Source organism: Balaenoptera physalus (assembly GCF_965194825.1).
Source record: "Balaenoptera physalus genome assembly, chromosome: 6".
Taxonomy (NCBI): domain Eukaryota; kingdom Metazoa; phylum Chordata; class Mammalia; order Artiodactyla; family Balaenopteridae; genus Balaenoptera; species Balaenoptera physalus.
In genome coordinates, this window is record NC_138885.1 from 823,164 (window position 1) to 839,195 (window position 16,032).

Below are 16,032 nucleotides of genomic sequence, written 5' to 3' on the forward strand. Positions count from 1 at the left end.
GCCCCCCTTGGTCCCCTGGGAGGGCCGTGTGGGTGTGTTGCGGGGGCTGGGGGGGAGTGAGGGCACAGAGATGCTGGGGCCCTGAGCGGCTCCCGTGGCACAGGTGGCGCGGGGTCGCTGCGTGCCTCGCCCGCCCCATGCGGCTCTGCTGAGGACGTGTGGGTTTGTTGGTGGACCATCCTCCCCCCCACCTCCAGTGATGGGGCGTCGGGTGCGCACGCCCGTTTCTTCTCTCCGTCTCACCTTCCCTCCGGTCGGCTCAGCTCTGGTTTGTGGCTCGGCAGCGCTTGGGGGGCTTCATCTCTGCCTCGAGCCTGGACGAATGACCTCTCTGGTGGAACGTCTGGGTTAGGCTTTTCTGGAGGGTTTTCATTTGATGTCCTTTGGGTGGAAACCAAACCGCCTCTGAGTCTGTCTTCTTCCTTAGCAGCTCTTCGTCCGGGTCCTCTGGCCGCGTTTCGCAGAAAACCAGCGGGATGGCTGCAAACAAGAGCAAGAGCCAGAGCTCCCTGGCCCTCCACAAGGTCATCATGGTCGGCAGCGGAGGGGTGGGCAAGTCGGCCCTGACCTTGCAGTTCATGTACGATGAGGTAAGACACGCCTCCCCGTCGGCCTGCTGTCGCCGCGTCCCTCCTCCAGCTGCGTCCCTGTGCCCGTTCCCTGGGGCTCATTGGGGTCATGGGGCAAGCTGTGCTACGGTGGCTTCTGAGTAGCTTTCCAGGGGGTTCCAGCCTGGGTAAGAGCTGCACTGTTGATGTTAGGCGAGTCGTTTCAGCTCAGGCAGGGACACGCGGGGTCCCTGCTCGCATCGTTTCCGTCATTATATTACGACAGGAGCTGGGGGCAGGTGTCGAAAGGGCGGGCCAGATGCTTAGCTGCGACAGCCAGCTCGTGCAGGCACTGAAGGGGACAGCTGAGCTGCCCTAAGAGCGCCATCTCTTCTCCTTGCTCCGGTTCCCCCGGTTCAAGCTAAAGCCCCAAGCTTGCATCACTTCCTGGGGGTAATGGCGCTGCTGCCGCGTCCAGCGCGACGGCACAGGCCTGACTCCTGTGGAAACAGGTGTCCCTGCTTGACGGCCGATGGCTGGTCGTGCAGCAGCGTGTCCAGACCGGAGCCGGAGCCTCGGGGCCTCTCGCTGGCACCCTGTTTGCGCGGCTCGTGCCTTCCAGAATTTGCGGCAGAGGACGCTGTCACCACGATCAGCTAAGATGACCCTCTCTTTCCACCAGGCTCTGCCCCGTCCAGCTTCCTGCCACACAGGGTGTGCTGCAGTGGCCGCGACATTTTGGGATGTGGCCAAGGGAAGCCGACTTAAGGATGCAGTTAGCAGGGGCCCTGGCCTTGTGATGGGGGCGCGGGGAGGGCTGTGTCCAAGGCGCCCGGCACGGCAAGTGAGTGGGCAGCGGCTCCAAAGGCGGTGTCAGAGGCCGGTCTGGAAGGTTCTTCCAGGCCTTGTGGCTCCTTACGTGGAAGACGGATGCAGGGCCTAAATTTGCCAGTAGTCCCCGAACCATCCTTACTAGGAACGTCACCTAGTCGTGAAGCCGAAGAAACCTTGCTAAACCGTCATGAAAGAGAAACTCGGACCAGCTGTGCTAGAGGAAGGACTGAATTCTTTTTCAATTCTCTATAGGCAACATTGGCTCGGCCAAAAAGTGCGTCCGGGTTTTTCCAGACCATCTTGCAGTGGCCCGGAACGAACCTTTTGGCCAACCCAGTGCTTCAGGATCCCTGGCATCTGACAAGATAGTTCAAACGCATACAGCCAACAGAGTAGGACGGTATTACAGAGGTGTGTCAGCAGTTAACGGGCAAGACTGTTACTCTGCCGGATTTGGGGTGCGAGTGGTATTTGTAGTATTGCCGTGGAAGAAATCCCCACACGGACATCCGTCACCTCCCGTTTCCAGGAGTCTGGCCCGGCTGAGCGTGGTGCCGCCCAGGGTCTCAGGCTGTGGGGAGGATGCCCGGCCTCCTGCGAGCCCGCGGGCTGCTGGCAGGTGCAGGACGGGGCCCCAGCTGCTCTAGGTCGCCCCCAGTTCTCTGCCGCGTGGCCCTTTCTGTAGACAGCTCTTCCCATGGCCACTTGCTTCTCCCCGGCCAGCAGGGAGGTGTCTGGTAGCTAAGACGGATCCTTCCACACAGGAACGTGGTCACGGCGTCGTGTCATCACTCTGCTGTGTGCTGTTGGTTGCAAGCCAGCCTCAGGGCCTTGTGTGCTCAAGCGGAGAATGCCGTACAAGGGCGTGACCCATCGAGGGTTTTGTATTTACCATTATATGTGTACTCTTGTATTCTTTTCTTAGAAGAGGGCCCTGCAGTGAATAAGCTTAAGACCAAAACCAAAACCTCCAGACCATCTCCCCCTGGGTCACACCCCACTGCATCTTATCATGAGAAACTTTTTGTTTGTATGTTTCTGCATGACCAATTTCTTTTTTTTTTCTTTTTTAATTGAAGTATAGTTGATTTACAATGTTGTGCTAATTTCTGCTGTACAGCAAAGTGATTCAGTCATACATATGTATACATTCTTTTTTTATATTCTTTTCCATTACGGTTCATCACAGGATATTGAGTAGAGTTCCCTGTGCTCTACAGTAGGACCTTGCTGTTTATCCGTCCTATATACAATAGTTTACGTCTACTAATCCCAAACTCGAAGTCCATCCCTCCCCCACCCTCCCTCCCCCTTGGCAAGTCTGTTCTCTGTGTCCGCAAGGGTGTTTCTGTTTCATAGACACGCTCATTTGTGTCATGTTTTAGATTCCACATAAGAGCGATATCATGTGGTATTTGTCTTTCTCTTTCTGACTGACTTCACTTAGTATGAGAACCTAGGTCCACCCATGTTGCTGCAAATGGCATTATTTCATTCTTTTTTATGGTTATTGTAAATAGTGCTGCTATGAACACAGGGGTGCATGTATCTTTTTGAATTAGAGTTTTCTCTGGATATATGCCCGGGAGTGGGATTGCTGGGTCATATGGCGGCTCTATTTTTAGTTTTTTAAGGAACCTCCGTACTGTTCTCCACAGTGGCTGCACCAGTCTACGTTCCCACCAACAGTGTAGGAGGGTTCCCGTTTCTCCACACCCTCTCCAGCATCTGTATACTTTTGTTTTGGAGGGTTGTTTTTCTTTATTTTATACTAGGGGCCAAAGTGGGGAAATCTAGCAGAATCTGTTTAATTTACACCAAACGTTTTTGCATAAAAGAAGAGAGGCAAGTTACAAAATCTGCCTTGGAAGTCTTTATTTGTTTTTCCTTAAAAATGTGATTTGCTTCCTAAAGATTCCTTATTTTCCTTCTATAACAGAGGCTGGGGAGGAAGCAACAGCAAGGAGAGGAATTAAAACGCGGGAGACGGGGTTAGAAGAGCAGGTGTTAACGGAGACGAGGGGAGGTTCTGTGTGTCCTCCCCCCACCGCTGAGTAACGGGCAGCGTCTGGGGACATTTGGGGCCGTCACAGGGGGGGATGCGACTGGCCCCCAGTGGGTGGAGGCCGGGGTTGCTGCCGAAGGTGCTGCAGGGCGCCGGAGGGCCCCGCACGGGAGTGTCGTCCAGCCCTGAAGGTCTGTCGCGCTGCTGTCTGGGGGGCGGCCTGGCCGGAGTCACGTCAGGGGAGGGGCGCTGCTCTACCACGCGGTGACTGAGGGGCCCCAGGTGCCAAATCTGAGAGCACGTTCGGACCCTGAGCCCGACTCCGCCGTGAGGTTGGAGCCGTCCTGCCCAGCCTGGTGGCTGACGCCGCAGGAGACCAGGGCAGTCTAGACGGCATGTTTCACTTTCCCTGCGTATGTTTCTGTGTGTACAGCAAGAGGGAAGGGAAGAGATGCGGAAGAATCAAGAGCTTTTTCTCTTCTTCCTAGTGTCTGCAGAGAACCAAGGGGAAGCTGTGCTTGGCCTTAGTCTGTTTCCCCCTGGCTAACGTATGTGGGGACCAGAAAGCAGCAGTTGTTGAAGGAATGGTAAAATAAAAGCACAGCAGCAGAAGAAGAGATGGAGTGCTTGCGTCCATCCCCCTAACAGTGCTGCCTGCTAGAACCTTCTGTGATGCAGGGCGTGTTCTGTATCTGTGCTGTCCAACACCTGTGGCCGCTGAGCCCCTGCTGCCCGGCTAGTGGCTGCGAGGTTGAAGGGTCTGGCTCTAGAATCACAGTTTCGGAGCTTGAGGAGACCTTAGGGGTGACGGCCAAGCCCGGCTGATCGCAGACTCCCCCGGGGCTCCTTTGCCAAATCCCTGTGGAGCTGGAGCCGGGTCGTGCTTTTCCTGAAGCTCTGCCAGCAGTTCCGAGGAGCGGCCAGGAGTGGCTCCCCCTGTCCGGGAGGCCAGAGAAAAGGAAACTGAGTCCCGTGCTCGGAGATGCGGGTCGGCTGACGCCTCCCGAGCCATTCGGACCCTTTGTTCTTGGTCCAGTGCTTTGCCCTTCGTTTAAAAGAAAACTTTTAGCTTCTGTGGTGGAATTTCCAGGAAAGCTGGATCACGGAAGCAGCCACAGCCTCGGAAGTCTTTATTTTTGTCTAAGTTCTGACTTGGAAAGATGGGCAGGGACTGCAGTGAGGCAGAGGGAGAGCTTGCCCTTGCGACCCCTGGCCGGACGCACTCGAAGACTTCTTAGCTGCCTGCCTGTGCCGGTGAGGTGAGGCTGGCCACGGGCCGGTTCGGGCGGCAGCCACGCTCGCGAGCAAGGCGTGAGAGGCTGGGCTTAGACCGCGTGTCTGGGCGTCTGCGGCGGGGTCACGGCAGCCCTGCAAGCCAGCGCGGTGGCTCCTGCTGACAAGGAACGGAGGCGTCAAGGCTGTGATCTAAGCTCCCACAGTGAGCGCCCTTCCCCGGCGCGGACGCACCTCCCCGCTGCCGTATGCGGGACGTTCTGACTTCCAGCGTCAAAGGAGCGGGTGGGACTCTTGCTGCTTCATCCTTGGAAGTGCAGGAACAGGCAGCCGAGGTGCTTTAGGGTGTATGCAGACGTTCGCACTGGGTGTTGGGGTGGTTTTCTGGGGGGGGGTCATGTATTTGTCTCTCTGGAAGGACATTAACAGGAGGACACTGCTGTGAAGCATAGGCAAATTTTCATCTTTTCTCTATTTTAAGATTGTTATATGAATGTAAGAGACGCTTGAGTTTTATTTATTTTTCAAATTAATTAATTCATGCATTTTTGGCTGCGTTGGGTCTCCGTTGCTGTGCGCGGGCTTTCTCTAGTTGCGGTGAGCGGGGGCTACTCTTCGTTGCCCTGTGGGAGCTTCTCATTGCAGTGGCTCCTCTTGTTGCGGAGCACGGGCTCTAGGCACGTGGACTCAGTAGTTGTGGCTCGTGGGCTCTAGAGCGCAGGCTCAGTAGTTGTGGCACGCGGGCTCAGTAGTTGTGGCTCGTGGGCTCTAGAGCGCAGGCTCAGTAGTTGTGGCGCACGGGCTTAGCTGCTCCGTGGCATGTGGGAACTTCCTGGACCAGGGCTCAAACCCGTGTCCCCTGCATTGGCAGGCGGATTCTTAACCACTGCGCCACCAGGGAAGTACCCTCTTTAGTTTTAGTATTAGGTTATCTTTAGATTTAAAATCATTTAAATTAGTATATATTGATTGACAACACAAGGTCCTTCAAAGGGTCCATAAGTTCATATCGATATTTTCAACTCGATTTTTAAATTTTTTAAAAATTTAAATGCTAGCTTTATGAAGAATTCGTGTACCATGAAATTCACCCTTTTAAAGTGAACCATTCAGTGATTTTTAGTGTATTCACGCAGATGTGCGGCCATCACCACAATGCAATCGTAGAACATTTGTATCACCCCAAAAAGAAGAGCCCTGCACGGCAGCAGCCGTTCCTCATTAGCACCTCCCCCCACCGGCCCCGGGCCTGGCAACTGCTTTCTGTTTCTATGGATGTGCTGTTTGGACACTTTACATACGTGGAATCAGACAGTGTGTGACCTTTATGTCTGGCTTCTCTCACTGAGCATCACGTTTTTTTTTGTTTTTTGTTTTTTAAAAATTTTTATTTATTTATTTATTTATTTATTTATTTATGGCTGTGTTGGGTCTTCATTTCTGTGCGAGGGCTCTCTCCAGTTGTGGCAAGCGGGGGCCACTCTTCATCGCGGTGCGCAGGCCTCTCACTATCGCGGCCTCTCTTGTTGCGGAGCACGGGCTCCAGACGTGCAGGCTCAGTAGCTGTGAGAGGCGGAGCACAGGCTCCAGACGCGCAGGCTCAGCAGTTGTGAGAGGCGGAGCACAGGCTCCAGACGCGCAGGCTCAGTAGCTGTGAGAGGCGGAGCACAGGCTCCAGGTGCACAGGCTCAGTAATTGGAGCATCACGTTTTGAAAGTTCATCCATGTTATAGCTGTGTCAGTGCTTCATGCTTTTAAAAAAATTGAGATGTAACTCACATACCATAAAATTGAGCCTTGTAAGTGTACAATTCAGTGGTTTTTAGTATATTCACAGAACTGTGCAGCCATCACCACTACTTCCAGAACATTCTCATCCCCCGGAAAGACACCCCTCACCCACTGGCGGTCCCTCTCCACCCCCTTCCCCCAGCCACCACGAATCTGCTTTCTGTTTCCATAGATTCGTCTGTTCTGGATGTTTCATATAAATAGACTCATATATTATGCGATATTTTGTGTCTGGCTTCTTTTACCAACCATAATTTGTCAAGGTTCATCCACGTTGTAGCATGAATCCGTACTTCCTTACTTTTTATGACTGAATAATACTCCAGTGTCTGGATATGTCACGTTTTCTGTATCCATTTGTCAACTGATAGATATTTGGATTGTTTCTACCTTTGGCCATTATGAGCAATGTTGCTGTGAACATTCACCTACAAGTTTTTGTGTAGACATGTCAGATTCTCTTGGGTGTGTACCTAAGTGGGAAATTTCCTGGATTATATGGTAACTCTGTGTTTAACTTTTTGGGAACTACAAAAAGGCCGTGTTTCCATGGCAGCTGCACCGTTTTACAACGTATGACGGGTCTAGTTTCTCCGCAATCTCGACAATGCTTGTTATTGTCTATCTTTTTGATTACAGCATCCTAATGGGTGTAAAACGGCATCTCATGGTTTTGATTGGCATTTGCCTAATGACTAGTGATGTTGAGCATCTTTTCATGTGCTTATTGGCCATTTGTATATCTTCTTTGGAGACATGTCTGTTCAGATCCTTTGTCTATTTTTTCTTCATTTGTTTTTTTCTTTGCCTATTTTTAAATTGGCATTTAATTTCATTTAATTTTAAAATTGTCTTTTTATTGTTGAGTTTTAAGAGTTATTTATATATTCTGGGTACAAGTTCCTTATTAGATACATGCTTTTCAGATATTTTCTGCTATTCTGTGGGTTGTCTTTTGACTTCCTTGGTGGTGTCCTTTGAGGCATGAAATTTTTAAATTTTGATAAAGTCCCATTTATTTTTTCCTTTTGTTGCTTGTGCTTTTGGTGTCATATCTAAGAATGCATTGCTAAATCCAAGGTCATGAAGATTTCCACCTTACGTTTCCTTCTAAGAGTTTATAGTTTCAGCTCTTGCATTTAAGTCTTTGATCCATTTTGAGTTAATTTTTGTATGTGATGTGAAGTAGGGATCCAACTTCATTCTTTCACATGTGGAGATATCCAGTTATACCAGCATGAATTCAAGTTTAATAGTACATTGCTATATTAACTTTTTTTCCTGAATATCTCGACTTATACTATCATTAAAATAATTACTTATTTTATGTATAATGCAATATAAAGAAAATAGCTTTGAAATATTCATATCATTGCTACTAAATAATATAACCACTGAGGGAAGTTTAACATTTCTTTGAATTTTTTTTGTCCTTAGTCTCTTTTAATGGGATGTATTCTATCCAAATATTCTTTTTTAAAGTCTCTTGAATTAATTCTTTCCCCGTCGGGTTACATTACCAATCTAATATTCATTTACGTTCACTTGCTTCAGTTTTCCTGTTTAACAGCTTTTAAATTTGTTTTGTTTTGTCTTCCCAGGGTGTGTTTTCCCTCATTTTTTGTAGCTGCATAGCATTGCATTCTGTGGATCCCTGTCCTGGGCATTTGGGTGCTTTTTCATCTTTTGCTGCTACACGTGGTGCCACAGTGGATAACCTTGTATGTTGCTGTGCAGGTGTGTCTGTAGATTAGATTCCTAGGGGGAGGACTGCTTCTCTCGCTCGATTAGGTGTCGCCATGTTGGTCTCCGTACAGACTGTACTGCTGTCTCCTGCCATTAGCAATGTGCAAGAGGTGTGTTGTCACACTTTGGGACTTTTGCCAGTCTGGTAGGTGAAAAATGGTATCTCCACGTAGTTACCATTTTCTTTATTAGTGAGGATGAACATCTTCTCATATGTTTAACATCATATGTGTTTATTTTTCTGTGAATTGTTTATGTCTGTTGCCACTTTTTCCCATCGGCTTGTTGATCTTTTTTCCCTCCCTGTTTCTAGTTAATATATAGTTCTCTATGATATGGGTTTAAATACTATTTCCCTGCTCGTCATTTGTCTTTGTTTATAGTGTGTTGTGTCATACAGAAGTTTTAAAACTTTTTATGTAGTCTAATTTATCAATTTTTTCTTACATGGCTTCTGGATTTTGAGTCATAGTTAAAAAGGCCTTCCCTACTTCAAGGTAATAAAGGGATTTCACCCATGTTTTCTTCTAGTACTTGAGGGTTTTATTTTTAACATTTAATCTTTGACCCATTTGGAGATTTTCATGTTGTATTGTTATTTAAGCCTCTGAGTACCTCTTGACCAGTTACTTTTCAGAGGAGTTTTATAATTCTGTTGATTATGAATAAGAGCTCCCGTTTCTTACCCTTGCCAGTGTTTAACTGTAATTTTATACTGACAAGAATATTGCCAAGCATTCTGCTCTCTGCTTGGTCTCTTCTTATCTGTAAAATGGGAATATCTGTTCTTATTGTTTAAAAACAAAATAACAAATGGTGGAATTGGAAGCAACAAAGAAGTACTACCTAAGGAGTTATCTCTATCCTTAGTGCCTTACATGTGGTGTGATAATTATCAGCACTCAGTAAAGCTGCAGTTGATGACAAGCAAAGCACCCATATATTGAAATTTATTTTTTGGCAGCTCTTCTTTCTCTTAGAACTTGGTTAACTACTAATAATGTCGTCTATTTGCTCAGTTCGTGGAGGACTATGAACCTACCAAGGCTGACAGTTACAGGAAGAAAGTGGTCCTGGACGGGGAGGAAGTCCAGATAGACATCCTGGACACGGCCGGACAGGAGGACTACGCGGCCATTCGCGACAACTACTTCCGGAGCGGGGAGGGCTTCCTCCTTGTGTTCTCCATCACGGAGCACGAGTCATTCACAGCGACTGCCGAGTTCAGGTGCGTCCCAGGGGGCCCTCTGCCTTCCGTTCTTGGCAGCCGTGGAAGGAGGTTGGGGCTGAGCGGAGTACGTCTCAGGACGAAATCTCTCTGAAGAGCTTGCTGGGGCTTTTTGAATCTTGGCACTTTATAGCTCGTCATTTGTTATGCTCTCTTTAGGCTTCTTAGGTTTGTAACTTCCACATATAAATGATCTTAAGGATCTGTTGTTCCTAGAGAGGATGAAGCCATTCCATACAGTCAAGAGCCGGTAGTTTTGTTTTCATGTAAATCCCGAGAGACAGGGGTTGGTAAGCATTAACTATCTTTATCTTTTTCCCAGTTTTGCTAGAAAAGCAACAGTTCTGCTCTACTTTGAGGCTTCTGAAACCTCAGATGTCGGGAGAGTGGACGCCTTGGGTCAGAGTGACCGTGTGCTGCTCCCTTGGGGACATTAGCTCAGTGGGGCAGAAAGCACCGGCTTCAGGGTCACATAGACCCGGGGGGTCTGAGTCCCCGCCCTGTCACAGTACTGTGACCCAGGGCAAGTGTCCTTAGCGTTCTGTGTCTTTACCTGAAAACACTCTTGTTGATGAGATGAAATAAAATGACGCGTTAGACTTAGATTTCCTAAGGAGAGCCCTTCATGGTGTGGCGGCCCCAGGCCCTTCTCACTGTGTGGGCACAAGGTGATGCTCCCAGGGGTTCTAGTGGGAAGGGTCTCTCTTCCCCATCCCTGTCCCAGCTCCCTTACACACTTGTGCGTTTTCATCCCCCTCCTTATAAACAGATCCATCCAGGTGACTTTTTGTTTATTTTTTGGCCACACTGCGTGGCGTGCGGGATCTTAGTTCCCCAACCAGGGATCCAACCCATGCAGTGAGAGTGCCGAGTCCCAAGCACTGGACCGCCAGGGAAGTCCCCAGGAGACTTTTTATTCTAAGAACCAGAACTAGAGTCTAATAGGGAACTAAAAAGGAAGGAAACAACCAGTAATCTTTTCTCATTCTTTAGCAAGTTCTGGTCAGAAGTGAAGGTCATCAGCCGAAGGTGAGAATGAGGAAGGTAAACATCCCCCCGAGATGTGGAAGGAGCATCAGTGGGCGGGGGAGGGGCAGCGCTCAGGAGCGGCCTCGGGGGAGACGGGCAGAGCAAGGCGAGAGGAGTCAGGCGGAGCCTCAGTGGTCGTCTTTGTGGCCCCAAGCCTCCCGGGGCGGATGACGCAGTTCTCGGCAACTGTGGCGTGTGTGTTGTAAGCTGTTAACCCGCTAGGACTCCCTGTGAGAAACCCTGTTACTTGTAGCTCTTCCTGCTGTACCGAGAAGCTTCTGTAAGTGGCTATAGTCCACGTGTTCACAGTTGGCTTTGCATCGACACGATCCTGCTGTGATGCCTTCTTGAGGACCGAACAGGACGGATGCACTCACCGCCCTATTTTCTTCCCTGTCCTGAGCCTTGGGTTTCCCATCGGCCCCGTGAGTCACCATAAAGGAAGCGCTGGCTGTGCCCCCAGTCACTGCACACACACACACACACACACACACACAGATACACTCGTGTCTCCTTACTTCCTCCTGGGAGGAGGGTTTTGGTTGTTATGAAAGAAAAAGGACAGGTGATGACCTAAAAGAAAAAGGAAGGGGAAGTTAGTGCTTGTGGCTTGAACTCTGGGCAGTTCGATAAAAGCCCCAGGCCGCCCCGGTTTCCCACGGCGCTGGAAGCAGACGGACGTGGGTAGATCCTCGGAGCCCTTACGCTTAAACTCAGTCGCTTCTCGCCTGTTAGCAGTTTTAAAACAGCGTTTCTGCATTTATCTTCCAAACGGAAAGGCTCCAACATAAAACAAAATGTCAGTACACCCTCTCTTCCTTGAAACTTTTAGGCTTGTTACAAGAGACCAGAGCTTGGTACTCCTGTTTCTCGTTCAATATGTTTATCGATGAGGTGATTAGTCACGCCTCTGCAAGACTAATGAGCCAGAATGTGATCAGTTTTTACTGTTCACCATGTTTACTGATCACTAACTTCTAAGCATAGCGCGAGCTCTTTGACCCCTGTGAAATGCAGGGTGTGGCAAAGCTCCTCAGAGACAGGTTTCAAGCATCTGCTTATTTTTCATTTTGCTTAAAGGCGGGGATAAATCAGGAGTTTGGGATTAACAGACACACAGTCTGCATACAAAGTAGAGAACCAACAAGGACCTGCTGTACAGCACAGCCAACTCTATTCGCTATCTTGTAATAACCGATAAGGGAGAAGAATCTGAAAAAGAAGGGATACATGTATATGTGTAACTGAGTCGCTGTGCTGCACACCTGAAACTAACACAACACTGTAAGTCCACTAGACCCCAACTGTAAAAAACTGATATCTGGTAGTGAAACCGACTGTATGGGAAAAAATTTTAACGTTTTTATTATTATGAAATGTCACCCCGTATTATATAAAAGTCAGTGCAAATCCCCACCAAATACGTTTTTGAAGGGGTCTCTTTTGGGAATGTGTGGGAATACAGAAGTAGGCAGGTGCCCCCTGGTTCAAAATAAGCAGAATATTTAATTTCTTGACTACTCTGTTTTTCCAAAATGATTTTAGGTAGCTGATTATTTTTAGTAGAGGTAAACTTTAATGTGCTACAGGTAGCAGTTATTTTAGAGAAGATGTTTTGGAAGTACTTTTCCATAGGCCTTGTAGTATTTCATTTTTTTCCCCCCACTTTGTAGTAGAAAAATAATGCACGTTGAAGTAGGGCTCCTGCCTCACAGACCTGGGCGGGGGCGGGGTGCACAGATGCAGACAGAGTTGAAGCAGGAGTGGCAGAAAACCATACTTACCTTTACTGTGAGCGTCCCTCTAATGTTGCTTTGCTTTTCTGTAATATGCTACTTGACTGAGGAAAAAGAATCACCGGTTTTGCATTGATTTCACGGTCTGCTAACAGACCATATGAAAACCCCTGGGTTTCATGGCTTTTAGTCTCACAAAGAAATCAGACTTTTTTTTCCCCAGGGGCATTATTAAGCGTTTTGTATATGAAGATACTTCTTTCATCTGGTTTCTACCACAGAGGGTCCCAGGTTTCTCCTTTGTTTTGTTTTTTGGCCGAAGCATAAATTGGGGATGCTGTTGAAATGCAGAACCCTGGGCTCCTGCCCAAGTATCTGCTCCTGGGCCCAGAAACCTGTGTTGTTTTTTTCTTTTTTTTTAAGAACTTTTCTCCCGTTTTACTGTTAGTTATATTTATTTATTTTTTGGCCACACCACGCGGCCTGCGGGATCGTAGTTCCCCCACCGGGGATGGACCCCGGACCCCCTGCTTTGGGAGCGCGGAGGCCTAACCACTGGACCGGCGCCAGGGAAGCCCCCAGACCCGCGTCGGTAGTGGGCGCCCGGGTCCCCGGGGCGCAGCAAGCTGGGAGCGGAGCCGGCAGGCGCTGGCTGGCCACGGGCGGGAGGGGCGCTCCCTGGGGACGGGCCTGGGCCAGCGGCCCGCCTGTGGGGGGACCGGCGCCCGGCCTGGCCTGCTCAGCCGCCTTCTTCTTGACCTGTCGCCCAGGGAACAGATCCTCCGCGTTAAGGCGGAAGAAGATAAAGTCCCGCTGCTGGTTGCGGGGAACAAGTCTGACCTGCAGGAGCGGAGGCAGGTGCCGCTGGAGGAGGCCAGGGCCAAGGCCGAGGAGTGGGGCGTGCAGTACGTGGAGACCTCGGCCAAGACGCGGGCCAACGTGGACAAGGTGGGCCCTGCTCCCCACCTGCCGGTCCTGGGGAGCCGGGGGGGTGCCTCCCGGGGGTCCTGGCGTCCGCACGAGCGGCTCGGGGAGGGTGCGGCCCCCTGGAGCCGGGTCAGGTGCGCGCCGTCGGGCGGGCGAGGCGCGGCCTCCGCAGACGCTGCCCTCGTATCCTCCGCGGCCTCCGCGGCCCGTGTCCTCCAGGGGCGGGGCTGGCGCTTCCGGGGGCCCTTGACTTTGCCCTCGCTGGCGGGTTGGGTAGATTTGTTCTCTTCACCTCCCTGCCCACCGGCAGGGCCAAGGGGTCCAGCCTTTATAACTTCGTCTGTGCGTCCAGGGATCCCTCCCCTCTTCCCCAGCCCCAGCGTAGTTTTTCGTTCAAATCTCCGAGGCTAAGGAAAGGATGACCTTGACAGTGATGAACACCGACGGTTTGAAAACCCACCTTCCAGTGATTGCGATTGTGAGGCCTTCTTTTAAAAAGCTGGAGTTCACAGCAGTGGCCCCAGAGCTAAAATCGACCACCTAAAAGCTGAGGTCCTCTCTGTGCCGTCACGGCCTGGGTTCCCGTAAGGCCGACGCGCATCACTTTGCAGCCACGCCGTGGACTCGTCTGCTCCGTCTGTGCAGCACCTGAATCCCTCACATCTCTTCTCCTTTCTCCTTTGCTTCTCACCTGAGGAGGAAGGGATTTGAAACCAGGTGTCACTTCAGCTTGCAGGGTTGCTGGAAGGACGCTGGTGTTGGAAGGCGCCCGCTTTGGAAGCCTCTCCAACGATGTCAGTCTGTTAAGCTGCATCTGCCGTGCGAAGCAGGTTCCCACGGCAGCTCCTTTTTCTCTGATTGTTATCTCAGCTCTTATGTTGATTCTTGTGCATTTCCAAATCTTTCCGTTTCTATCAAATTGTTTTCTAGCTGTAGAATTAGAAAACACACAGGAAGTCCAGTCACGCACTTCATTTTTTAAAAATCAGGAAGACTTTCCGGGCTTGGAACTGCCGACCTGGGGGGCGGGAGCTGTCACACCGGCTTGTCACCTCCCCTTCCTGGCCGGGACCGGCCGGACCTGCCAAACGGGAACCAGCGGAAGCTGATGCCGGGCAGCGTTGTGTTCACTGTGAACAGTTCCCAGGAAAGGAGGTTGTCGATGAGACTGGCGATGAACAGCTTGGGCATCATTTGAAGCTGGACACACGCCCTTCCCCTCCCTCCGCCTGCCGTCTGCTGCTAGGACAAGGAAAAACCGGCGACATTCGAAGCTGTTCACGGCCCCTGTTATGGGGGAGGGGGCGCTTTCCTGAGAGGCTGGAGGAGAGGGGTGCTTAGGTCAGCCTGATGCAGTTGGGGGGGGTCCTTTCCTGCACCCTGAGCTAGTGGTGAGGGCTCGTGGCGTCCCCCACTCAGAAAGCTCAGTCTCGCTTTCCTCTAGAAAGTAACAGGAGCCTGTTCTGCGCAAACGTCCGAAGGTCAGAGGCTACGCTCAATCTCACACTTTCCTTCTTCTCTGTGAGAAATCGCAAATCTTTCTTTGTAGGAGGCGTATTTCGGCTGCTGGCATGTAGTCGGTACCCGGGCATGGTTGCTGGTAGCAGAGGGCAAAACCCAGACCACTGTGACAACTGATAGCACGCTGGCATTCAAAGGACACGTCTCATCAGCTCTTGATGAGGCCCCTTGCAGCTGGCATCACGGGAGCGGGGCAGGGAGGGGCAGACGTGGGGAGGGTGGCACCCCCTCTGCCCCCCGCGTCGGGGGCCCCGTCGTTTGTTCAAGCTGCACCCCCTCCCCCTCCCCGCCCGCCGCGTCCCCCAGTCTGCCGTCGGGGTCAGGCTGCGAAGCCGTCCTGCGTGATGGCACTCGTGCCTGTAGAGTCACGGAGGACTCACCAGCTCGGTGGAATGTGGCAGGGCCCCGAGGCACTCTCCTCCCTTCCCCGTCCCGGTGGCTGGAAGCCAGGACGCCTGCTGACTGTCGTCACTCTCGGTGTCTGTAAGTTTCACAAACTGTTGTCGGTCTGTCCTGTGATGTTTCATCCTTCATCACACTTATCCCCAGAACAGGTTTCATCAGCGTGAAATAAGCTGCTGAATCGTAGTAACGGTATGACGCTGCTGCCCTTAGCTTGACCCATTATATGATGTGAGCAGAGAGGTTTCCTTTGTGGAATTAGAATACGTTTCTAATGTTAGTTCTCATCTGCTCTAGACCTTTTGTTTTTTGGGTTTTTTAAAAAATTAATTTTTATTTTTGGCTGCGTTGGGTCTTCGTTGCGGTGCGTGGGCTTCTCATTGCGGTGGCTTCTCTTGTTGTGGAGCGTGGGCTCTAGGCATGTGGGCTTTGGTAGTTGTGGCACACGGGCTTAGTTGCTCTGTGGCATGTGGGATCTTCCCGGACCAGGGCTTGAACCTGGGTCCCCTGCATTGGCAGGCGGACTCTTAACCACCACGCCACCAGGGAAGCCCTAGACCTTTTGTTTGTTTGTTTTTTTAAATATATTTATCTTAATCATATTTGCTTATTTATTTATTTATTTATGGCTGTGTTGGGTCTTCGTTTCTGTGCGAGGGCTTTCTCTAGTTGCGGCAAGTGGGGGCCACTCTTCATCGCGGTGCGCGGGGTCTCTCACTATCGTGGCCTCTCTTGTTGCGGAGCACAGGCTCCAGACGCGCAGGCTCAGGAGTTGTGGCTCACGGGCCCAGTTGCTCCGCGGCATGTGGGATCTTCCCAGACCAGGGCTCGAACCCGTATCCCCTGCATTGGCAGGCAGACTCTCAACCACTGCGCCACCAGGGAAGCCCGACCGTTTGTTTTTGATGGCCCGTGGTTTTTAAGAATACATTTGGCTTTATATATACTTTAAACTGTAACTACATATCCTGCTTGGTCGAATTGCTTCATTAAATCATTAAATGGCTTTTTCTTCCTTGTTCTTTTCACCCC

General features: G+C 50.6%; 1 protein-coding gene across 5 annotated transcripts in view; it reads left to right on the top strand.

The window, feature by feature from the left end:
- The window catches only part of RALB (RAS like proto-oncogene B), a 62,206-nt gene that overhangs the window by 44,602 nt on the left and 1,572 nt on the right, over positions 1 to 16,032 (top strand). For 3 of the 5 annotated variants that reach the window (XM_082464742.1, XM_082464744.1, XM_082464743.1), the window contains 4 exons: positions 431 to 590; positions 9,177 to 9,385; positions 10,379 to 10,414; positions 12,921 to 13,098. In XM_082464742.1, coding sequence (XP_082320868.1) covers positions 477 to 590; positions 9,177 to 9,385; positions 10,379 to 10,414; positions 12,921 to 13,098 — 537 coding nt within the window. In that variant the 5' untranslated portion in view covers positions 431 to 476. The remainder of the gene's footprint in view (positions 1 to 430; positions 591 to 9,176; positions 9,386 to 10,378; positions 10,415 to 12,920; positions 13,099 to 16,032) is intronic. The other 2 variants (XM_082464741.1, XM_082464745.1) reach the window with 1 other exon arrangement.